General features: G+C 44.7%; 2 protein-coding genes across 2 annotated transcripts in view; both read left to right on the top strand.

Annotated features, from left to right (window-relative positions):
* Positions 1–23,359, top strand: part of LOC141106818 (uncharacterized) — a 34,973-nt gene extending 11,614 nt beyond the window's left edge. The window contains 5 exon segments of the mRNA XM_073597746.1: positions 1,509–1,535; positions 3,416–4,636; positions 8,504–8,565; positions 19,650–19,765; positions 22,095–23,359. Coding sequence (XP_073453847.1) covers positions 1,509–1,535; positions 3,416–4,636; positions 8,504–8,565; positions 19,650–19,765; positions 22,095–23,092 — 2,424 coding nt within the window. The 3' untranslated portion in view covers positions 23,093–23,359.
* On the top strand, positions 13,074–14,912 carry LOC141104893 (uncharacterized). Its single transcript, XM_073594685.1, has one exon. It carries the CDS (start codon positions 13,735–13,737, stop codon positions 14,632–14,634), a length of 900 nt encoding a protein of 299 aa, XP_073450786.1. The 5' UTR covers positions 13,074–13,734; the 3' UTR covers positions 14,635–14,912.
* Positions 23,360–26,281: the final 2,922 nt, after the last annotated feature.

The following is a 26,281-nucleotide window of genomic DNA, read 5'->3' as shown; positions in this document are numbered from 1 at the left end:
TAGTAAATCAACCCCTATGAGATGTTTCCCAGGACTGCAGTTCCTCTGAAGGCCACAAGGTGGTGATCTCACTTCTACCCAGACAGGAAGTCTCTATGGAAGACAGGAAGTGAGGTCAGGTACAGACAGGAAGTTCCGGGTGAGAGGTGAGGCGGGAGGAAGTAGAGAGGAGATATTGTTGGAAGTGGAAGCTGAGAAGGTAATAAGATCTTTTTTTCTATTTACACCCAGTAACCCCCCGTCATGTCCGTCCTCTTCCTCCATAGTCACTGTGATGTCTTTTATCTCCAGCAGATGATGATACACACATATATAGTGTGGAAACCTAGATTAACAGAACATAGATTAACAGAACATTCCCCCACTTACGGGGCCGGAACATTCCCTTCATATTGGAGATGTGTCACCTTTGCCATCAATCACCTTCTCACCTATGGTTGCCGCCTCATCCCTTTAAACCCGGACACATATTAATTACACGGGTTCTCTGGTTGATTAAGGTGGTAATTAAACTCACTTGGTGCCTTATCTGCATTAAATTAGCCTCAGAATCCGTGTAATTCAAAGGTGTTCGGGTTTAAAGGGATGAGGTGGCAACTCTATTCTCACCTCATCAGTCTATACTAATGGATTATAAGATATTACGGGATGGGGTTTTCTTTATATTTAGCACTGGATTTATAATACATACTTTTGTATTTTATAAGCTTTATATTGATATATTAAGGGATAATAACTATTCTTGATGTCTGTGAAGGTTCAACACAAGGGATGTGTCTGGATGGTGACTGTATCATTGTGTGTGTCAGGTTCCTATAAGGTGTCAGGATGTCACTGTCTATTTCTCCATGGAGGAGTGGGAGTATTTAGAAGGACACAAGGATCTCTACAAGGACGTCATGATGGACAATCAGCCGCCCCTCACATCACCGGGTAAGAGGAGACTTTATTGTAAAGGAGAGAGCAGTATGGAGGGTCCACCTAGATCCCTCATCATCTGATAAACACATAGAAACAATGTATTCAGTCAGTGTGTGTGTTTCCTACAGATGGATCCAGTAATGGGAACCCACCAGAGAGATGTCCCCGTCCTCTGTATTCCCGGGATTCCACACAGGAAGGTCACACCATCCCTCACCATCATCAGGTAGATGAGGAACAATCACTGATAGTATCATTAGGATCTGTACATTATCTGCATTGTTACAATTGATGTCATTTTTATTATATATTCAGAGTGGAAACCTTGGGGATGATAATATTGATATTAAAGAAGAGTATAAAGAGGAGGATGAGGAGTATGGAGTAATAAAAGATTTAGAAGGACATAAGGATATGATAGAGCCACCTAGTAACAGAGAATGTCCCCATCTTCTGTATTCCCGGGATTCCACACAGGAAGGTCCCACCATCCCTCACCATCATCAGGTAGGTGAGGAACAATTATTGGTAGTTATGATTTATACACAAATGTGTTTATTACAATGAATGTTTCATTTTATTTTCAGTGTGGAAACCCTGGAGATGATAATAATGTAGGTAAAGAAGAGTATAAAGAGGAGGATGAGGAGTATGGAGTGTTGAAGTTTTCAGAAGGACACAAGGACATGATGGAGCCACCTAATACCAGGAACCCACCAGAGAGATGTCCCCGTCCTCTGTATTCCCGGGATTCTACACAGGAAGGTCACACCATCCCTCACCATCATCAGGTAGATGAGGAACAATCACTGATAGTATTATTAGGATCTGTACATTATCTGCATTGTTACCATTGATGTCATTTTTATTTGAGATTAAAGAAGAGATAAAAGAGGAGGATGATGAGGATGGGGTGATGGAGGAAATACACAAAAATCTTTACCAGGACACCATGGTGGAGTCATCCAGCTACATCCCTCACTGTTACAAGGTTGGTGGGATGGAACATCTAGAACATAGACTGGTGGAGATGATGTGTGGATATTTTTATGTGATGTCACAATATTAAAACTTATATTTTACAGATGATATTTTCTCTCATTCTCTTGGTTTAGGGTGAAGATCTGATAGATATAAAAGTTGAGGTTAAATCAGAAGAAGAAGAGAGGTATGTGAGGGATGATCAGCAGTCTATGGAGGAGGATGGAATAACGGGGACATTTATAGAGGAGGACACTCCTACAGAGATCAGCACAGGTGGGTCATTAACACTAAATACATTCCTCCACCCATACTGCTCACTGATTGGTCCAGAGTAGGGTGGGGACTGGGTGATATCAGCCTGTAATCCCCTGGTCACTTTCCTGAGCTGTGTTCCCCGTCCTGTATTCCTGTATTTCTCTCGGATATTCTTCCTTTTCTGTGCTTGATTTATGTGTGATTTATGGAGATTCTGGGGTTCAGCTGGCAGCAAAATGTTCAATTACATTATAGGTGTCACTTGACCTAGGCGCCTGGGGTATGTACCTTGGGTCTTCTGCCCCATACCCGGGTCTACCAAGACCTCTGACAGAACAATTCTCCCAGGGTTACTTGTTCTGTTATTTGCTGTCTGTGCCGGGTGGAGGGATATGTCTGTATAGTCTCAGACCCAAGTCACTGAGTGCAGTCTCAGGAGATGGGAGGCAGCGGTGTGGGACCTCTGCAACTTGTCTCATGTAATCATTTCATCCACCACTGATTACTGAATACCAATACATATTTCTGACCCCTGCACTCTATAGTCTATGTTGTAAATTACATACTCCTGACCCCTGCACTATATACTCTATGTTGTACATTACATGCTCTATATCAGGGCTAGGCAAACTTAGAGAGATGGAGATCTACTTGAACAACAACAATGAAGTCAAAGATCACGGGGCACAATGAAGGGGATGCCTCTGTACAGAGCTCTTCCTGTCCATTCATTGTGTGCAGCTGATGCTGCAGGGATGGAGAAAGGAGATTGTCCTCAGTCTCCTTTCTCCATCTTAAAGGTAGAATATCAGAGGTCTGTTTAGACCCCTGAAATCTCACCAGAGCCCCCCAATGGGGCGCCTAAAAAATAATAAAAAATAAAATTGTGAAAAAATAATAAAAATCTACTGACACCAGTGGCGGAACTACAGGGGTCACAAAGGTCTCACTTCTCTCTCCCCTCCACCCAATGCTATATATACACATAATATGTATTCTCTTTTGTTACACCCATTTCCTACCAGCTGGACATTTTATATCTGATGATGTGATTGGAGGACAGACTTTTACATGTTGATAATAATGTGATAACATCCTCCAACTTTGGAACCTTAAACAGAAAGTGATAATGAGGGAGGAGTCAATAACCCAATGATGGTGGTCTTCAGGATCAGTCCAGTCTTCATCTTGGTTGGTTAGGGGAACCAATCTGCTCATGTCTAGTAATAATCTTTGTATTTCTATTTTAGTAGATGGACAGGAGATGAGGAAAACCTCAGAGGATTGTCTCACTTTGTCTCCAGACTGTAAAGTAGAAGATGAGGACATCACACAGTATAGTCCAGGAGAAAACCCGACTACCTCAAATGTCCATCCGGCACCACACAGTGTAGATGGACCATCGTATTCCTCTTATCCTGAGGAACCTCAGACTGTGCGGGACGGTGCCGGACCATCGTATTCCTCTTATCCTGAGGAACCTCAGACTGTGAGGGACGGTGCCGGACCATCGTATTCCTCTTATCCTGAGGAACCTCAGACTGTGAGGGATGGCGCCATACTACCAACACATAGGTTTCCCTGTACTGAATGTGGGAAGCCTTTTTGTTTAAAATCCCATCTAATTGAGCACAAGAGATCTCACACAGATGACAACCCATATTCCTGCCCTGAGTGCGGGAAATCTTTTTCACTGAAGTCCAGTCTTTATATACATCATAGGTCTCATACAGGGGAGAAGCCGTATTCCTGTCCTGAGTGTGGGAAATGTTTTTCACGGAAGTCCTATCTTTTTACACATCAGAGAACTCACACAGGGGAGAAACCGTATTGCTGTCCTGAGTGCGGGAAATGTTTTTCACAGAAGTCTAGTCTTAACTGCCATCAGAGATCTCACACAGGGGAGAAGCCACATTCCTGTCCTGAGTGCGGGAAATGTTATTCAGAGAAGGCCCATCTTTACACACATATGAGGTCTCACACGGGGGAGAAGCCGCATTCCTGTCCTGAGTGCGGAAAATGTTTTTCACTGAAGTCCAGTCTTTTCGCACATCAGAGATTGCACACTGGGGAGAAGCCGTTTTCCTGTCCTGAGTGTGGAAAATGTTTTACAGATAAATCAAAACTTGTCGCACATCAGAGATCTCACACGGGTGAGAAGCCGTATTCCTGTCCTGAGTGCAAGAAATGTTTTTCACAGCTGTCCCACCTTTACACACATCGGAGATTGCACACGGGAGAGAAGCCATATTCCTGTCCTGAGTGCGGGAAATGTTTTTCACAGAAGTCCAGTCTTTACAAACATCAGAGATCTCACACAAAGGAGAAGGCACTCTCCTGTCCTGAGTGCGGGAAATGTTTTTCACGGAAGTCCCAGCTTGACAAACATCAGAGATCTCACACGGAGGAGAAGCCATATTCCTGTCCTAAGTGAGGGAATTGTTCCTCACTGAAGTCCTGTCTTCCTGTACATCAGGGGTCCCACACAACCCTCGAGGTGTATTAGTGAGTGCGGGAAATGTCTTGTATATGAATGTTGCTGGACATGTGGGGAAGAAGCACACCCTGATTTACACCTCAGATATACTCCATGGCTGATCTTCATCATGTAAGAAACAGTTGATAAGGAGAAGATCACCAAAGATATGGATGAAGTGTTGTACCGTGTTGGACATTGATAGGAGAAAAATAAAAATGGAGTCATTACCTCTCATTGGCTGAGTACATTTTGTGGTGTAAACGCTTGCAAGAGGTCTGTTTTCTCAAGTCGTCTTCCAGGACGAAACACGTTAACCCCACCACTTAAAAGGCGGTCCGCTAGGCTTTTCAAAATATAAAATGAAGTCATTACCTCTCATTGGCTGAGTATATTTTTTTGTGGAGAATTTCACAAACACAGGTCTGTTTCTAAAAAAATTAATTGGACAAATGTGACACGCAATCCCCCAATGGTTATAATTTTGGCAGTGTTATTTTAATTAACACAGTGATTTCCTATAATTGTCAGCTCCATCTAGTGGCCAAAATGTGTTTTTTTTTTGCAATTTCTTCTGATTGAGGTATTTCAGGAAAAATATCCCATTATGACCACTAGATGGAGCTGTTGATCATAGGAAATCACAGTGTTAATTTATGGCCAAAGTTTATCACAGCTGTATGAATGCTTTTAACACTCGGCCAAGTAATTTTCTATGTATCGCATCCTTAGTTTACTTGAAGCAATGCCTGTGTAATCTTGAGGTCTATGGCACCCAAGTCGCATGAAAGTTGGACCAAAGTAGTGCAGTCACAAGTCGCACAAGTGTAAATGGAGCCTAAATGTCAGGAAACGTTAATATAAAAGTAGCACCCTCTAGTGTGCTCTCAGGTTAGTACAGGTAAATGTATTTGTGTGACTCATGGTAAGTGTGAGTCTGGAATCTGGGTCAGGGTTTACTGCAGGTCAGACTGGATGACTCACAAAGGCAGGTCTCTGGTGCCTCCCCCATGGATCTGGAAGTTTGGAGAAACTTCTAGAAGCTAGAGGGCAGAGGCCTGGAGAGTTGATCTCCACAGCAATGAGTTCAATGGTTCTTTCCAAAAGGGATGCATTTTATTGTGTCCCAGCACAGAGGTACAAATTTGCAAATCACCTCTCTGTGAACTGTTTAATTATATTGGCCCTCAAGGGCCAAGGTGGTCTTGCACAAAATTAACAGAAAATAACCATTAGCTATCCTTTTGTTATGTAGAATACAGCTGGTTTGGTCAGACCCTGGCCGGGTCAATATCTCAGCCATAATACTGTGTGTATAAATATAATATCCTACATCTACCTGCCTAGAAAGGGAGTGCAGTGGTCAGGAGTATATCATATACAGCCCAGGGTACAGAGTGCAGTGGTCAGGAGTATATCATATACAGCCCAGGGTACAGAGTGCAGTGGTCAGGAGTATATCATATACAGCCCAGGGTACAGAGTGCAGTGGTCAGGAGTATATCATATACAGCTCAGGGTACAGAGTGCAGTGGTCAGGAGTATATCATATACAGCCCAGTGTACAGAGTGCAGTGGTCAGGAGTATATCATATACAGCCCAGGGTACAGAGTGCAGTGGTCAGGAGTATATCATATACAGCTCAGGGTACAGAGTGCAGTGATCAGGAGTATATCATATACAGCCCAGGGTACAGAGTGCAGTGGTCAGGAGTATATCATATACAGCCCAGGGTACAGAGTACAGTGGTCAGGAGTATATCATATACATCCCTTTGTGTAGAGTGCAGTGGTCAGAAGTATATCATATACAGTCCTGTGTATAAAGTGCAGTGGTCAGGTGTATATCATATACAGCCCTGTGTGTAGAGTGCAGTGGTCAGGAGTATATCATATACAGTCCTGTGTATAAAGTGCAGTGGTCAGGAGTATATCATATACAGCCCTGTGTGTAGAGTGCAGTGGTCAAGTAATGTAGAGTATTAGGACCATGCCAGCGATATCCGCCCGAGTACAGGGATATAACACATGTGAGACTTTTTCACAGCCTAACCACATAGAGGGGCCCAATATCCAAGGAGCACCTTTTGGCTTTCATGGAGCATCTCATAATTAACGCATCTCATTTCCTGACTACCTATCACATTTCTGGAGGTCCTGGGGCATGACAGTGGAAACACCCAAAAAATTACCCCCTTTTGGAAAGAAAACATTCCAAGGCATTTTCTAAAAGCCATAGTGTGTCTTTTGAAAAGGGGAACATGGAGAGAGTGTCACCCATGTACCCTACATACAGCACATACACACAGCACAAGGCCGGGTTTACACTGTGGGGATAAATTACTAAAGTCTAATAGACTGTGCACTTTGCTAGTGCAGTTGCCCCAAAGCTTAGTAAATGAGGGAAAACGCTTCTGATTTCCATCATCCAATCATGTGTAAGCAAAAATGCTATTTTTTTTTCCTTGAATGTGATTGGGTATTCTTTGCGTAGTCAAGCTTCACCTCATTTGCTAAGCTGCACTTGCAAGGTGCACAATCTGTTTGCCTTTAGTAAATCAACCCTTATGAGATGTTTCTCAGGACTGCAGTTCCTCTGAAGGCCACAAGGTAGTGATCTCACTTCTACCCAGACAGGAAGTCTCTATGGAAGACAGGAAGTGATGTCAGATACAGACAAGAAGTTCTGGGTGAGAGGTGAGTTGGGAGGAAGTAAAGAGGAGACAAAGCTGGAAGTTTCAGCAGACGAGGTAATAAGATCTTATTTTCTATTTACACCCAGTAACCCCCCCGTCATGTCCGTCCTCTTCCTCCATAGTCACTGTGATGTCTTCTATCTCCAGCAGATGATGATACACACATATATAGTGTGGAAACCTAGATTACCCCCTTCAGGGGCAGAACATTTCCCCACTTATGGGGCCGGAACATTCTCTTCATTTTGGAGATGTGTCACCTTTCCCTCCAATCACCTTCTCACCTCCTCAGTCTATACTAATAGATTATAAGATATTACGGGATGTTTTATTTATTTTTAGCAGTTGATTTATAATGCATACTTTTGTATTTTATAAGCTTCATGTAGATATATTGAGGGATAATAACCATTCCTGATGTATCTGAAGGTTCAACACAAGGGATGTGTCTGGATGGTGACTGTATCATTGTGTGTGTCAGGTTCCTATAAGGTGTCAGGATGTCACTGTCTATTTCTCCATGGAGGAGTGGGAGTATTTAGAAGGACACAAGGATCTCTACAAGGACGTCATGATGGACAATCAGCCGCCCCTCACATCACCGGGTAAGAGGAGACTTTATTGTAAAGGAGAGAGCAGTACGGAGGCTCCACCTAGATCCTCCATCATCTGATAAACACATAGAAACAATGTATTCAGTCAGTGTGTGTGTTTCCTACAGATGGATCCAGTAATGGGAACCCACCAGAGAGATGTCCCCGTCCTCTGTATTCCCGGGATTCCACACAGGAAGGTCACACCATCCCTCACCATCATCAGGTAGATGAGGAACAATCACTGATAGTATCATTAGGATCTGTACATTATCTGCATTGTTACCATTGATGTCATTTTTATTATATATTCAGAGTGGGAACCTGAGAGATTCTAAAGTTGAGGTTAAAGAAGAGATAAAAGAGGAGTATGGAGTGATAAAAGATTTAGAAGGACACAAGAATATGATGGAGCCACCTGGTAACAGAGAATGTCTCCGTCCTCTGTATTACCGGGATTTCACACAGGAAGATCACAATTACACAAAACGCAATCAGGTAGATGATGGACAATTATTGGTAGTTATGATTTATACACAAGCATGTTTAATACCATGATTGTTTTATTTAATATTCAGAGTGGAAACCTCGGGGATTATAATATTGCTGTTAAAGAAGAATATAAAGGGGAGGATGAGGGGTATGGAGTGATGGAGGAGTTTTCAGAAGGACACAAGGATATGATGGAGCCACCTAATACCAGGAACCCACCAGAGAGATGTCCCCGTCCTCTGTATTCCCAGGATTCTACACAGGAAGATCACACCATCCCTCACCATCATCAGGTAGATGAGGAACAATCACTGATAGTATCATTAGGATCTGTACATTATCTGCATTGTTACAATAGATGTCATTTTTATTATATATTCAGAGTGGAACCCTGAGAGATCCTAAAGTTGAGGTTAAAGGAGAGATAAAAGAGGAGGATGATGAGGATGGGGTGATGGAGGAAATACACAAAGATCTGTACCAGGACACCATGGTGGAGTCATCCAGCTACAGAAACCCACCAGAGAGATGTCCCCGTCCTCTGTATTCCCGGGATTCCACACAGGAAGGTCACACCATCCCTCACTGTTACAAGGTTGGTGGGACATTTCATCTATAACATGGACTTCTGGAGACAATGTGTGGATTTTTTTAACATGATCTTACAATAATAAATCTTACATTTTACAGATATTCTCTCTCATTCTCTTGGTTTAGAGTGGAGATCCAATCGATATAGAATTTGAAGTTAAATTAGAAGAAGAAGAGACGTATGTGAGGGATGATCAGCAGTCTATGGAGGAGGATGGAATAACGGGGACATTTATAGAGGAGGACACTCCTACAGAGATCAGCACAGGTGGGTCATTAACACTAAATACATTCCTCCACCCATACTGCTCACTGATTGGTCCAGAGTAGGGCGGGGACTGGGTGATATCAGCCTGTAATCCCCTGGTCACTTTCCTGAGCTGTGTTCCCCGTCCTGTATTCCTGTATTTCTCTCGGATAATCTTCCTTCTCTGTGCTGCAGACACAATTTATGTATCTAGACTGGATTTATGGATATTCTGGGGTTCAGTTGGCAGCAAAATGTTGATTTTCACCATAGACTTTACTAGACCTAGGCACCTGGGGTATGTACCTTGGGTCTTCTGCCCCATGTCCCGGGTCTAGCAAGACCTCTGACAGAACAATTCTCCCGGGATTACTTGCTCTGTTGTCTGCTGGCTGTGCCGGGTGGAGGGATATGTCTGTATAGTCTCAGACCCAAGTCACTGAGTGCAGTCTCAGGAGTTGGGAGGCAGCGGTGTGGGACCTCTGCAACATGTCTCCAGTAAACATTTCATATAACACTGATTACTGAATACCATTATTATGAGTCCTGACCCTTACACCGTAAGGGTCAGGTGGAGAACACTGAATGAAAGCCAGTGGAGAGATTTGCAGAGAGGGGTGGAGGACACTGAATGGAGGCCAGTGGAGTGATTGGCAGGGAGGGGTGGAGGACACTGAATGGAGACCAGTGGAGGGATTGGTAAAGAGGGGTGGAGGACAGTGAATGGAGACCAGTGGAGGGATTGGCAGAGATAGGTGGAGGACACTGAATGGAGGCCAGTGGAGGGATTGGTAAAGAGGGGTGGAGGACAGTGAATGGAGACCAGTGGAGGGATTGGTAAAGAGGGGTGGAGGACACTGAATGGAGGCCAGTGGAGGCATTGGTGATCCAGTGAGGAGGGGGTTGCAGTAGTCGAGGTGCGAGATGACAAGGAAGTGATTTAGCAGCTTTGTGGTGTCATTGGTTAATACACGAGGAGACTGATGGAGTAAGCTGAGGGGTGGAGACATAGATTTGGGTGTCGTCAGCATAGAAATGGTATCGGAAGCCATCGGAGGTTATAAGCTGACCCGGGGAGGAGGTCTAGATTGAGAATAGAAGAAGCCCAAGAACAGAACTTTGGGGCACCCCGCTGGAGATAGGGAGAGGAGGGAGTAGAATTGTAAGTGACACTGAAGGTGCGGTGGGATAGGTAGGATGTGAATCAGCGAAGTCACGGAGACCAAAGGCGTCAAAGTTTTTTGAGGAGGAGGGGTGCTTAACCGTATCAGAGGCAGCCGAAAGGTCCAGAAGGAGAAGTATACAGTAGTGTCTATTTGGTTTTTGCTGTTAGTAAGTCGTGTGTGAGTTTGAAAAGTGCAGTTTCTGTGGAGTGTTGAGGGCGAAATCCACACTGCAGAGGTTTAAAAAGGTTATTCTTATTGAGGTGGTCACTTAGTCGGTTGCAGACAAGAGCATTCAAGGAGTGTGGAGGAAAAGGTTAGCAGGGAGATGGGAAAAAGGTTGTTAAGATTGGTGGGGTCGAATGACGGCTTTTTAAGTAAGAGTTCCTCTTTACATCTGAATCTGCAGAGTTCTCCTTACATCAGAGTCCACAGAGTTCCCCTTTACATCTCAATCCACAGAGTTCCCCTTTACATCTCAATCCGCAGAGTTCCCCTTTACATCTCAATCCGCAGAGTTCCTTTTTTACATCAGAGTCCCCCCTACATCAGAGTACACAGAGTTATCCCTTTCATTTGAGTCCATAGAATTTTCACTTACATTGTAAGGTGGATGTCTGTAGACTCTGGAATGTAAAGGGGAACTCTGCTGTAAGGGGTGCTCTGGGAACCCTGATTTAAGGGTGGGCAATGCTGTGGTGTAAAGAGAAACTTTGATTAAAAAGGGGTCTCTGATCACCAACCCCCCCCCCTTACAACAGAGTCCCCCTTACCTTAGTGTACTCACTGGGAGGCAGGAGGAAGAAGGGAGGGAGAGGGGGAGACTTCACTCACAGTGGTTGGATGTATGGTGAGTGAGCTCACCCCAGGTTCGAGATTCAGGCAACGACTGTCGCCACCTTTCATCATCCGGCTGCTGGGCTTCAAACTAGCGCAATGACCACTGTGAGGTGAGACAGTACGAGGTCCACTGAGAGATTGGACAGTGCGAGGTCCACTGAGAGATTGGACAGTGCGAGGTCCACTGAGAGATTGGACAGTGCGAGGTCCACTGAGAGGTGTGACAGTGCGAGGACCACTGAGAGGTGTGACAGTGCGAGGTCCACTGAGAGATGGGACAGTGCGAGGTCCACTGAGAGGTGGGACAGTGCGAGGTCCACTGAGAGGTGTGACAGTGTGAGGTCCACTGAGAGGTGTGACAGTGCGTGGACCACTGAGAGGTGTGACAGTGTGAGGTCCACTGAGAGGTGTGACAGTGTGAGGTCCACTGAGAGGTGTGACAGTGCGAGGTCCACTGAGAGGTGTGACAGTGTGAGGTCCACTGAGAGGTGTGACAGTGCGAGGACCACTGTGAGGTGTGACAGTGTGAGGTCCACTGAGAGGTGTGACAGTGCGAGGTCCACTGAGAGGTGTGACAGTGCGAGGACCACTGAGAGGTGTGACAGTGCGAGGACCACTGAGAGGTGTGACAGTGCGAGGACCACTGAGAGGTGTGACAGTGTGAGGTCCACTGAGAGGTGTGACAGTGCGAGGACCACTGAGAGGTGTGACAGTGCGAGGACCACTGAGAGGTGTGACAGTGCGAGGACCACTGAGAGGTGTGACAGTGCGTGGACCACTGAGAGGTGTGACAGTGCGAGGACCACTGAGAGGTGTGACAGTGCGAGGTCCACTGAGAGGTGTGACAGTGTGAGGTCCACTGAGAGGTGTGACAGTGCGTGGTCCTGCCACGGTGTGAGTTTAGGAAATGGAAATGACGCGGGATTCCTAATGTTGCCGTTTGAGAAGCTCCGGAGTATTTGGTATGATCGGAGAATTCTGGGTTTGAAGCTTTCTCCGGGTCCGGTATTCCTAGATTGGAGCCTTCAAACTCCAGGCCCCAAAAGTGTTGTGGTTGGGAGAGAACTTTCGATCCTGTGTTTTCCTGGAGTCCTGCCAGTTGTCTGTGTCCAGGGGCACACACTCATTATAAGCCGATCAGATCTACTGCCGGGGCAGTTGCTGCCATCACAGCACGTGAGCAACCATCTCTTCTGGCTTCCCCCCTCCATTCTCCCCCCGGCTACTGCAGGGGATGCTCTAAGGAAGGAGAGCTGGGAAGAGGCCGGTAAATATGTAATTTACCGGCCCCTTCCTTTTCTGAATGGACAGGGTCAGTGATCCATACCAAACTGAAGCATAGTAACCTGTATTCATTCATGACTGTGTTTCCTGTGCCTCACTGTGTGAATGAAGGGGAAGCCTCTGTACAGAGCTCTTCCTGTCCATTCATTGTGTGCAGCTGAGGATGCAGGGATGGAGATTGGAGGGCTGTGTCCTCAGTCTTCTTTTCTCTGTCCTAAAGGTGGAACATCAGAGGTCTGTTTAGACCCCCGATATCCCACCAGAGCCTCCCCAACGGGGCTCCTAAAAAAGTTGTAAAAAATAATAAAAAATAAAATTGTGAAAAAATTATAAAAATCTACTGACACCAGTGGCGGAACTACCGGGGTCACAAAGGTCGCACTGCTCTCTCCCCTCCACCCAATGCTATATATACACATAATATGTATTCTCTTTTGTTACACCCATTTCCTACCAGCTGGACATTTTATATCTGATGATGTGATTGGAGCACAGACTTTTACATGTTGATAATAATGTGATAACATCCTCCAACTTTGGAACCTTAAACAGAAAGTGATAATGAGGGAGGAGTCAATAACCCAATGATAGTGGTCTTCAGGATCAGTCCAGTCTTCATTTTGGTTGTTCTCCCCCCATCCTCACTCTCTGACCTCTGGTGGGGCTCAGCCCCGCTGTTATTCATGACTAAATCATGGACTAAATAAGGAAGTACAGGACTTCTTGTGTTGGGAAGATGGCAATGAGTGATAGAGGGGGTGGGGACACTTGTCCTATAATCCCGTTGTAATGGAATCGCTGACCACACTCCACTTGAGTGCTTCCCTCATATACTGAATATAGATATTATAGCCGCATATTACAACCAAGAACTAGGCAGTACTTGTTTGGCTGCAAAGCTGGAACATGAATTGTTTATTTGAATACTGGTACATAGATTTAGTCATGAATAATAAAGTGCAGGACTTCTTGTGTTGGGAAGATGGCAATGAGTGATATTTGGGGGTGGAGGGGACACTCGTCCTATAATCCCCTCATCACTGTCACTTCTATAAAAGACAGTTCTCGTTGTTTCCTCACTCTCTGACTAAGGTCCATGAATAAAGAAATGAACTGGTAGGAGATCAGAGGACCCATTTACTAGTTACCTTGAGGGGGGGAATTATAAGATCCTCAGAGACAAAGCTGCCTGATGTGGGCGGAGTCCTGGTTTAGGGGAACCAATCTGCTCATGTCTAGTAATAATCTTTGTATTTCTATTTTAGTAGATGGACGGGAGATGAGGAAAACCTCAGAGGATTGTCTCACTTTGTCTCCAGACTGTAAAGTAGAAGATGAGGACATCACACAGTATAGTCCAGGAGAAAACCCGACTACCTCAAATGTCCATCCGGCACCACACAGTGTAGATGGACCATCGTATTCCTCTTATCCTGAGGAACCTCAGACTGTGAGGGACGATGCCATCCTTCCAGCACATAAGAGGTTTCCTTGTCCTGAGTGTGGGAAATGTTTTCCAAAGAAGGCCTATCTTTCCATACATAAGAGGTCTCACACAGGGGAGAAGCCCTATTCCTGTGCTGAGTGCGGGAAATGTTTTTCACATAAGTCCAATCTTAACACTCATCAGCACCTGCACATGGGGAAGAAGCCATATTCTTGTTCCTTTTGCGGTAAATGTTTTATAAAAAAAGCAGACCTTGTCACACATCAATGGTCTCACACGGGGGAAAAGCCTTATTTTTGTTCTGAGTGTGGAAAATGTTTTACAATGAAATCCAGCCTCAACAGACACCAAAGGTCTCATACAGGGGAGAAGCCACATTCCTGTCCTGAGTGCGGGAAATGTTATTCAGTAGGGGCCCATCTTTCAAGACATCTGAGGTCTCACACGGGGGAGAAGCCGTATTCCTGTCCTGAGTGTGGGAAATGTTTTTCAGATAAGTCCAATCTTCACACTCATCAGCAACTGCACACGGGGGAGAAGCCGTATTCCTGTTCTGAGTGCGGGAAATGTTTTTCAGTAAAAGCCAATCTTTACAGACATCTGAGGTCTCACATGGGGGAGAAGCCGTATTCCTGTCCTGAGTGAGGGAATTGTTCCTCAATGAAGTCCTGTCTTCCTGTACATCAGGGGTCCCACACAACCCTCGAGGTGTTTTAGTGAGTGCGGGAAATGTCTTGTATATGAATGTTGCTGGACATGTGGGGAAGAAGCACACCCTGATATACACCTCAGATATACTCAATGGCTGATCTTCATCATGTAAGAAACAGTTCATAAGGAGATCAGAGATCACCAAAGACATGGATGAAGTGTTGTACTGTGTTATAGCAGGAGAAAAATAAAAATGGAGTCATTACCTTTCATTGGCTGAGTACATTTTGTGGTATAAACTCTTGCAAGAGGTCTGTTTTCTCAAGTTGTCTTTCAGGACGAAACACGTTAACCCCACCCCTTAAAAGGCGGTCCTCTAGGCCTTTTAAAATAAAAATGGAATCATTACCTTTCATTGGCCGAGTACATTTTGTGGTGGAAGATTTTACAAACATTTAAAGGTCTCTTTGTTAAAAATAATCATTAGACACACTGTATGTGACACACATTCCCCCCCCCAATGGTCCTGAGTTTTGGACGTATTTTAATGAATCTTTATATAAGAAAAATGCGCTTAGTGTGCTATGTAAAAATAAATAAATGACACAACAGCGGCACTCACAAATATGTACACGCCATGGAAACATGTAAACTCTTGCAAGAGGTCTGCTTTCTCTAGTCGTCTTCCAGGACGAAACATGTTAATCCCACTACATGTGAAATCATCGCTAGGTGCCCTGTGGGACTCCATTTTGTTGCTGGGAGTGAGGTAGCAGAGATATACCAGACAGGTGGAGTGGTCATAGGCTCAGTGTGTTCCTCCTAAATGCGGCTGTGATAGGGAAGGTGTACTTTGACACGGGAACGGGATAGCTAACTGGAGGATAGTTTATTGTTCAAGTGTACACGGTGTACAGCCATCTCTAGAGTTGGAGATCTGCCTTAAGGTTGCGTTATCCCTGAAAGATGTCTCCCCCTTATCCGGGGGCATTGATGAGCAAACTTACCATGTGTGTAAGGTGAGTGAGCGTGTTCAAGGTGCCCAACGTAACCCACCACAGGGCAGGCCTCTCACGTGACCCACACTTGGCGCCCAATGAAAAGGGGAACATGCCCCACATACAGTACATACACACAGCACAAGGCCGGGTTTACACTGTGGGGTTAAATTACTAAAGTCTAATAGACTGTGCACTTTGCAAGTGCAGTTGCCCCAAAGCTTAGTAAATGAGGGAAAACTTCTGATTTCCATCTTCCAATCATGTGTAAGCAAAAATGCTTTTTTTTTTTCCTTGAATGTGATTGGGTATTCTTTGCGTAGTCAAGCTTCACCTCATTTACTAAGCTGCACTTGCAAGGAGCACTATATATTTGCCTTTAGTAAATCAACCCCTATGAGATGTTTCTCAGGACTGCAGTTCCTCTCAAGGCCACAAGGTGGTGATCTCACTTCTTCCCAGACAGGAAGTCTCTATGGAAGACAGGAAGTGATGTCAGGTACAGACAGGAAGTTCTGGGTGAGAGGTGAGTCGGGAGGAAGTAGGGGACAAAGCTGGAAGTTTTAGCCGACGAGGTAATAAGATCTTATTTTCTATTTACACCCAGTAACCCCCCCGTCATGTTCCGTCCTCTTCCTCCATAGTCACTGTGATGTCTTTTATCTCCAGCAGATGATGATACACACATATATAGTGTGGAAACCTAGATTAACCCCTTCAGGGGCAGAACATTCCCCCACTTACGAGGCCGGAACATTCTCCTCATTTTGGAGATGTGTCACCTTTCCCACCAATCACCTTCTCACCTCATCAGTCTATACTAATGAATTATAAGATATTACGGGATGGTTTTTTATTTTTAGCAGTGGATTTATAATGCATACTTTTGTATTTTATAAACTTTATGTAGATGTATTGAGGGATAATAACCATTCCTGATGTCTGTGAAGGTTCAACACAAGGGATGTGTCTGGATGGTGACTGTATCATTGTGTGTGTCAGGTTCCTATAAGGTGTCAGGATGTCACTGTCTGTTTCTCCATGGAGGAGTGGGAGTATTTAGAAGGACACAAGGATCTCTACAAGGACGTCATGATGGACAATCAGCCGCCCCTCACATCACCAGGTAAGAGGAGACTTTATTGTAAAGGAGAGAGCAGTACGAAGGCTCCACCTAGATCCCCCATCATCTGATAAACACATAGAAACAATGTATTCAGTCAGTGTGTGTGTTTCCTACAGATGGATCCAGTAATGGGAACCCACCAGAGAGATGTCCCCGTCCTCTGTATTCCCGGGATTCCACACAGGAAGGTCACACCATCCCTCACCATCATCAGGTAGATGAGGAACAATCACTGATAGTATCATTAGGATCTGTACATTATCTGCATTGTTACAATTGATGTCATTTTTATTATATATTCAGAGTGGAAACCTGAGATATCCTAAAGTTGAGGTTAAAGAAGAGATAAAAGAGGAGGATTGGGTGATGGAGGAAGGACACAAAGATCTGTACCAGGACACAATGGTGGAGTCATCCAGCTACAGGAACCCACCAGAGAGATGTCCCCGTCCTCTGTATTCCCGGGATTCCACACAGGAAGATCACACCATCTCTCACTGTTACAAGGTTGGTGGGATGAAGCATTTAGAACATAAACTTCTGGAGACGATGTGTGGATTTTTTTTAACATGATCTTACAATAATAAAGCTTATATTTTACAGATGATATTTTCTCTCATTTTCTTGATTTAGAGTGGAGATCCAATCGATATAGAATTTGAGGTTAAATCAGAAGAAGAAGAGAGGTATGTGAGGGATGATCAGCAGTCTATGGAGGAGGATGGAATAACGGGGACATTTATAGAGGAGGACACTCCTACAGAGATCAGCACAGGTGGGTCATTAACACTAAATCCATTCCTCCACCCATACTGCTCATTGATTGGTGCAGAGTAGGGTGGGGACTGGGTGATATCAGCCTGTAATCCCCTGGTCACTTTCCTGAGCTGTGTTCCCCGTCCTGTATTCCTGTATTTCTCTCGGATAATCTTCCTTCTCTGTGCTGCAAACACAATTTATGTATCTAGACTGGATTTATGGAGATTCTGGGGTTCCGCTGGCAGTAAAATTTAGATTTTCACCATAGGGTTAGCTTGACCTAGGTACCTGGGGTATGTACCTTGAGTCTTCTGCCCCATACCCGGGTCTAGTAAGATCTCTGACAGAACAATTCTCCTGGGGTTACTTGCTCTGTTATTTGCTGGCTGTGCCGGGTGGAGGGATATGTCTGTATAGTCTCAGACTCAAGTCACTGAGTGCAGTCTCAGGAGATGGGAGGCAACGGTGTGGGACCTCTCCAACTTGTCTCATGTAAACATTTCATATAACATTGATTACTGAATACCAATATTATGAGTCCTGACCCTTACACTGTAAGGGTCAGGTGGAGGACACTGACTGAAAGCCAGTGGAGAGATTTGCAGAGAGGGGTGGAGGACACTGAATGGAGGTCAGTGGAGGGATTGGCAGAGAGGGGTGGAGGACACTGAATGGAGACCAGTGGAGGGATTGGCAGAGAGGGGTGGAGGACACTGAATGGAGGCCAGTGGAGGGATTGGTAGAGAAGGGTGGAGGACACTGAATGGAGGCCAGTGGAGGGATTGGCAGGGAGGGGTGGAGGACACTGAATGGAGACCAGTGGAGGGATTGGCAGAGAGGGGTGGAGGACACTAAATGGAGACCAGTGGAGGGATTGGCAGAGAGGGGTGGAGGACACTGAATGGAGGCCAGTGGAGGGATTGGTAGAGAAGGGTGGAGGACACTGAATGGAGGCCAGTGGAGGGATTGGCAGGGAGGGGTGGAGGACACTGAATGGAGGCCAGTGGAGGGATTGGTAGAGAGGGGTGTAGGACACTGAATGGAGGCCAGTGGGGGGATTGGTAGAGAAGGATGGAGGACATTGAATGGAGGCCAGTGGGGGGATTGGTAGAGAAGGATGGAGGACATTGAATGGAGGCCAGTGGAGGGATTGGCAGGGAGGGGTGGAGGACACTGAATGGAGGCCACTGGAGGGATTGGTAGAGAGGGGTGTAGGACACTGAATGGAGGCCAGTGGAGGGATTGGTAGAGAAGGGTGGAGGACACTGAATGGAGGCCACTGGAGGGATTGGTAGAGAGGGGTGTAGGACACTGAATGGAGGCCAGTGGAGGGATTGGTAGAGAGGGGTGTAGGACACTGAATGGTTGGTAAGGTGGATAAGTCTGGCACCACGATGAACTGAATAAGGGATATCCTTTGTAAAGTTGATCCAGTGAGGAGGGGGTTGCAGCAGTCGAAGTGACAAGGAAGTGATTTAGCAGCTTTGTGGTGTCATTGGTTAGGAAGGGGCTTGTCTTGGAGATGTTGTAGAGGTTGAGGAGGCAAGTTTTGGAATGTGATTGAATGTGGGGGCCGGAAGGAGAGTTCAGAGGTCAGGATTACACCTAGAACCCTGGCATGAGAGGATGGGTAGATAGTGGAGTTGTCAATCTTAATAGAGAAGTCAGGAAGGGGTACGTGGTGGAGGAAATATTATGAGCTCAGGCTTTGGATGGATTTAGTTTGGGGAAGTGGTGTGACATCCAGGCTGATATGTCTGTTAGTAAATTAGTGATGCACGAGGAGACTGATGGGGTGAGCTGAGGTCTGTCGTCAGCGTAAAAATGGTATTGGAAGCCATAGGAGGTTATAAGCTGACCCGGGGAGGAGGTCTAGATTGAGAATAGAAGAAGCCCAAGAACAGAACCTTGGAGGACCCCGATGGAGAAAGGGAGAGAAGGGAATAGAATGGATGGGTAGGATGAGAACCAGCGAAGTCACGAGGACCAAAGGCGTCAAAGTTTTTTGAGGAGGAGGGGTGCTCAACCGTATCAAAGGCAGATGAAAGGTCCAGAAGGAGAAGTATAGAGTAATGTCCATTTGGTTTTTGCTGTTAGTAAGTCGTGTGTGAGTTTTAAAAGTGCAGTTTCTGTGGAGTGTTGAGAGCGAAATCCACACTGCAGAGGATCAAAAAGGTTATTCTTATTGAGGTGGTCACTCAGTCGGTTGCAGACCAGGCATTCAAGGAGTGTGGAGGAAAAGGTTAGCAGGGAGATGGGGGAAAAAGGTTGTTAAGATTGGTGGGGTCGGAGGAAGGCTTTTTAAGTAAGAGTTCCTCTTTACATCTGAATCTGCAGAGTTCTCCTTACATCTGAATCTGCAGAGTTCTCCTTACATCTGAATCTGCAGAGTTCTCCTAACATCAGAGTCTGCAGAACTCCTCTCACATCAGAGTCCACAGAGTTCCCCTTTACATCTCAATCCACAGAGATCCCATTTACATCTGAATCCGCAGAATTCCCCTTTGCATGTGAACCCACAGAGTTCCTTTTTACATCAGAGTTCACAGAGCCCCCCTTACATCAGAGTACACAGAGTTATCCCTTTCATCTGAGTCCACAGAATTTTCACTTACACGGTAAGGTGGATCTCTGTAGACTCTGGAATGTAAGGGGTGCTCTGGGAACCCTGATTTAATGTAATAATGTGGACTATGGTGTAAAGAGGAACTCTGATTTAAGAGGGTCTCTGCTCACCAAAGCCCCCACCCCCCCTTACAACAGAGTCCCCCTTACCTTAGTGTATTCACTTGGAGGCAGGAGGAAGAAGGGACGGAGATGGGAGACTTCACTCACAGTGGATGGATGGTGAGTGAGCTCACCCCTGGATGGAGGCTCAGGCAATGACTGTCGGCACCTTTCATCATCCGGCTGCTGGGCTTCAAACTAGCGCCTTGACCACTGAGAGGTGGGACAGTGCGAGGTCCACTGAGAGGTGTGACAGTGCGAGGTCCACTGAGACTTTTTAGTGAGTTTCAGGTAATATCACCTTCAACCACTAGGTATGTCTGAGAGCAGAAAAATGTGTTCTCAACTATCTTTTAAATAAAATGTTCAATTTTCATAACATGTGTTTGTTAGTATCTTGGTGAAAAGAATATATATCTTTAAGTATTCTGGTAACGGGACTAATAAAAAATATGCTAATTTTGATTAATCAATAAAATGGTAGATAGATAGATATCTATATATATCTATAGATATATATATACAAATATAGATAGATATCTATCTATAGATATATATATAAATGTATATCTTATAAACACTGGTCTATCTAGGAAAGACACATGTTTTATATATTTATATATATATATATATTAATCACATAAAATGATTATCCATATGGATAAATGTATAATTCTGGTATATCCAATGAATAATTGTTTATCTAAAGGCACATGCTACGTGTAAAATTTTTATACAGTTATAATCACGATTCATATGTCTTTCATAACACTGATTGGCATCTTAAACAATTCTGCTTATAATTTGTCCTAAGTCACAATCCTTTATATTTTTACCTTATAACAGAATTATCATTAGGTCAGTAGATACTAAAATTGTAATCGCATCTGTGGCCTGGAATATAATATGTATATATTGAATGACTTATAACCACATGTATTTTAAACATAATACTGACTGCACCATTTGAAGTGAACTTTGGACAGACTCAATGGATATTTAGAGATGGATTAGCTATCTACACAGCTCCTAAAATCGAATGCCGCGTACACGCGATCGCACATTCCGACAACAAAATCCATGTTTTTTTTTTTCCGACGGATGTTGGCTCAAACTTGTCTTGCATACACACGGTCACACAAATGTTGTCGGAAATTCGGAACGTCAAGAACGTGGTGACGTACGACGAGCCGAGAAAATTTGAAGTTCAATAGCCAGTGCGGCTCTTCTGCTTGATTCCGAGCATGCGTGGAATTTTGTGCGTCGGAATTGTGTACACACCATCGGAATTTCCGACAATGGATTTTGTTGTTGGAAAATTTGAGATCCAGACCTCAAATTTTGTTTGTCGGGAATTCAGAGGGAAAATGTCCGATGGAGCCTACAGATGGTCGGAATTTCCAACAACAAGCTCCCATCGAACATTTGTTGTCGTAAATTCCAACCGTGTGTACGCGGCATAATACAAAGGGTTTGGCTGGACAAGGGTGATTTTTATGTGATAACAGTCTGTATAACCCTTTTTTTCTATGGCTGTGTTTGTCGCTTTTATTTACCCACCAAAGATAGGTAAATATCTTCTTTCTTTTGTGAAACGGGACATTATCGTTCAGTCAGATCTGTTTCAACACCAGGTTTGTATAATCTAAAAATGGTTGAACAATTGAAATGTGTTTTCCAAGTTTTCAATGGATCAGCCTTTTTTTTTTTTGTCACTCCTGTAAAAGAAAGTTCTCGTTCTTTCCTCACTCTCTGACTAAGGTCCATGAATAAAGAAATGAACTGGTAGGAGATCAGAGGACCCATTTACTAGTTACCTTGAGGGGGGATTGTAAGATCCTCAGAGCAAAGCTGCCTTATGTGGGCGGAGTCCTGGTTTAGGGGAACCAATCTGCTCATGTCTAGTAATAATCTTTGTATTTCTATTTTAGTAGATGGACGGGAGATGAGGAAAACCTCAGAGGATTGTCTCACTTTGTCTCCAGACTGTAAAGTAGAAGATGAGGACATCACACAGTATAGTCCAGGAGAAAACCCGACTACCTCAAATGTCCATCCGACACCACACAGTGTAGATGGACCATCGTATTCCTCTTATCCTGAGGAACCTCAGACTGTGAGGGATGGTGCCATCCTTCCAGCACATAAGAGGTTTCCCTGTCCTGAGTGCGGGAAATGTTTTTCAAAAAAGGCCTATCTTTCCATACATAAGAGGTCTCACACGGGGGAGAAGCCGTATTCCTGTTCTGAGTGCGGGAAATGTTTTTCAGATAAGTCCAATCTTAACACTCATCAGCACCTGCACATGGAGAAGAAGCCATATTCTTGTTCCTTTTGCGGGAAATGTTTTATAAAAAAAGCAGACCTTGTCACACATCAATGGTCTCACACAGGGGAAAAGCCTTATTCTTGTTCTGAGTGCGGGAAATGTTTTACAAAGAAATCCAGCCTCAACAGACACCAAAGGTCTCACACAGGGGAGAAGCCACATTCCTGTCCTGAGTGTGGGAAATGTTATTCAGTGAAGGCCCATCTTTCCAGACATCTGAGGTCTCACACGGGGGAGAAGCCGTATTCCTGTCCTGAGTGCGGGAAATGTTTTACACTGGAGTCCCATCTTTACAGACATAAGAGAATGCACACAGGTGAGAAGCCGTATTCCTGTCCTGAGTGCGGGAAATGTTTTTCAGATAAGTCCAATCTTCACACTCATCAGCAACTGCACACAGGGGAGAAGCCATATTCCTGTTCTGAGTGCAGGAAATGTTTTTCAGTAAAGGCCCATCTTTACAGACATCTGAAGTCTCACACAGGGGAGAAGCCATATTCCTGTTTTGAGTGAGGGGATTGTTCCTCACTGAAGTCCTGTCTTCCTGTACATCAGGGGTCCCTCACAACCCTCTAGGTGTATTAGTGAGTGCGGGAAATGTCTTGTAAATGAATGTTGCTGGACATGTGGGGAAGAAGCACACCCTGATATACACCTCAGATATACTCCATGGCTGATCTTCATCATGTAAGAAACAGTTGATAAGGAGATCAGAGATCACCAAAGACATGGATGAAGTGTTGTACCGTGTTGGCCATTGATAGCAGGAGAAAAATAAAAATTGAGTCGTTGCCTCTCATTGGCTGAGTACATTTTGTGGTATAAACTCTTGCAAGAGGTCTGTTTTCTCAAGTCGTCTTCCAGGACGAAACACGTTAACCCCACAACTAAAAATTGAGTCATTGGCTGAGTACATTTTGTGGTGGAAGATTTAACAAACACATACAGGTCTGTTTTTAAAAAATAATGATTAGACACACTGTATGTGACACACATTCCCCCCAATGGTTCTGAGTTTTGGCAATATTTTAATTAACACAGTGATTTCCGATAGTTGTCAGCTCCATCCAGTGGCCATATTGTGGTATTTCACTATCTTTCCTGATTGAAGTATTTTAGGAAAAATATCCCATTATGGCCACTAGATGGAGTTGATGATCATAGGAAATCACTGTGTTAAATTATGGCCAAAGTTTATTACGGCTGGACGAATGCTTGTCACACTCGGCCAAGATATCTTCTATGTATTGATCCCAGCACAGCAAATATCTTAATAACATTCCTCTTTTTTACCCGTATTTGCACACAGAAGGAATGTACATGGACTGGCTGTGCAAATTTTTTATGAATAGACCCCTAAATGTTAGGAAATGTTTATATAAATGTAGTACCCTCTAGTGTGCTATCAGGTTAGTACGGGTAAATGTATTTGTGTGACTCACGGTAAGTGTGAGTCTGGAATCTGGGTCAGGGTTTATTGCAGGTCAGACTGTATGACTCACAGAGGCAGGTCTCTGGTGCCTCCTCCATGGATCTGGAAGTTTGGAGAAACTTCTAGAAGCTAGAGGGCAGAGGCCTGGAGGGTTGATCTCCACAGCAATGAGTTCAATGGTTCTTTCCAGAGAGATTCATTTTATTGGGTCCCAGCACAGCACAGCACAGAGGTACAGCTTTGCAAATCACCTCTCTGTGATCTGTTTAATTAAATTGGCCCTCAAGGGCCAAGGTGGTCTTGCGTAAAATTAACAGAGTATATCATATACAGCCCTGTGTACAGAGTGCAGTGGTCAGGAGTATATCATATACAGCCCATCATACAGAGGGCAGTGGTCAGGAATATATCATATACAGCCCTGTGTATAGAGTGCAGTGGTCAGGAGTATATCATATACAGCCCATCATACAGGGTGCAGTGGTCAGGAGTATATCATATACAGCCCATCATACAGAGTGCAGTGGTCAGGAATATATCATATACAGCCCAGGGTACAGAGTGCGGTGGTCAGGAGTATATCATATACAGCCCAGGGCACAGAGTGCAGTGGTCAGGAGTATATCATATACAGCCCAGGGTACAGAGTGCAGTGGTCAGGAGTATATTATATACAGCCCAGTGTATAGAGTGCAGTGGTCAAGTAAAATTTTTTTTTTTTTTTTTTTTTACACAAAGTTGTCAATTAATGAGATATTTCTAACACACAGCATAGACCTAACTAGAAATACACCCCAAAATGCATTCTGCTACTCCTCCAGAGTAAGGGAATAGGGACTTTTTCCTAACCTGGCTACACAGAGGGCCCCAAAAACCACCCCAAGGAGCACCTTCAGGCTTCCTTGGGGCATAAATTACGCAGCTAATTTCCTGACTATTAATCACATTTTTGGAGGCCCTGGGAGCACCAGGACAGTGGAAACACCCATAAAATGAGTTATACCCTTAGGTCTGGTATGGATTTTACGGGGAACCCGTGCCCCGGAAATCCATACCAGACCCTTATCCAAACATGCAGCCTGGCAGGCCAGGAAAGGGGGGGGTGACGAACGAGCGCCCCTCCCTCCTGGACCATACCAGGCCAGATGCCCTCAACATGGGAGGGTGGGTGCTTTGTGGCAGGGGGGCCTCTTCCCCACTACCCGGGCTAGTGGTTGTGGGGGCCTGTGGGCAGGGGGTTTATTAGATTCTGGAAGCCCCCTTTAACAAGGAGGCCCCTCAGGACCTGCCCCACCATGTGAATGAGTATATGGGTTCATTGTACCCCTATTCATTCACCAAAATAAAGTGTAAACAAACAACAGTAACTGGTTTTTGACAAGTCGTTTATTTTTAAAAGTCCCCTGATGTAGATCCAACGTCAATCATGATGCCCGCCGCACCGGGAAAAAAAATTGTTCTGCACGCAACCATGGCTGACCGCCAAATGCCTCCTCTGCCACCCCCTTGTGACGTCACTGACCCCCTGAACCATACCAGCCCACATGCCCTCAAAATGTGTGGGGAGCTTGGGGCAGGGGGTCTCTGTTTCCCCCTCCCCAAAGCACCTTGTCCCTATGTTGCTGGTGACAAGGGCCTCTTCCCCACAACCCTGGCCCGGTGGGGGTGCGGGGGGGTGACTTATCAGAATCTGGAAGCTACTTCAGGGGGCTTTTTTTTAATAATGGACTTGTCAAAAACATGTGTTTTGAATACTTATTCACATGGAGGAGGCTTCCAGATTCTGAAAAGTCACCTCTCCCACCCCCACAACTACCAGGCCAGGGTTGTGGAGAAGAGGCCATCGTCCCCATCAACATATAGCTGCACAGATCAGCTATTCTTCACACAGAATTTAAAGGATTTTTTCAACCGATCTAAATTCAAATCATTCCAAAAATCTGGAATTCGTTAGAAAATTAATTTATGAAACTAAACTAATTTCAACAAAATTCATTACTACTTTATTCTGGGATTCGGATACATCCGAATAACCAAACATTTGTCTGAATTTATATTCGGATCGAAGCGAATTGCACATGTCTAGTGGTTACCAAGGGTGATGGAGGTTCAACAAGCAGCCTGTACCTGTGATTGGTGGGACATTTTCTTCTAGCAATGGAGTTGATGTCGGCATTATCTCCCTCTGGCAGTCTGTCTCCCATAGCAACGGGAGTAGATCAGCACTTAGAGAAGTGATTCCCAACCAGGGTTCTGTGGAATCCTAGGGT

The sequence above is a fragment of the Aquarana catesbeiana genome, linkage group LG08 (assembly GCF_042186555.1).
Source record: "Aquarana catesbeiana isolate 2022-GZ linkage group LG08, ASM4218655v1, whole genome shotgun sequence".
Classification (NCBI taxonomy): Eukaryota; Metazoa; Chordata; class Amphibia; order Anura; family Ranidae; genus Aquarana; species Aquarana catesbeiana.
This window is presented reverse-complemented; position numbering and strand designations above follow the sequence as displayed.

Excerpts from the sequence above, each read along its gene's own strand:
- LOC141104893 (XM_073594685.1), top strand. The coding sequence starts at position 13,735 with ATGTGGGCGGAGTCCTGGTTTAGGGGAACCAATCTGCTCATGTCTAGT.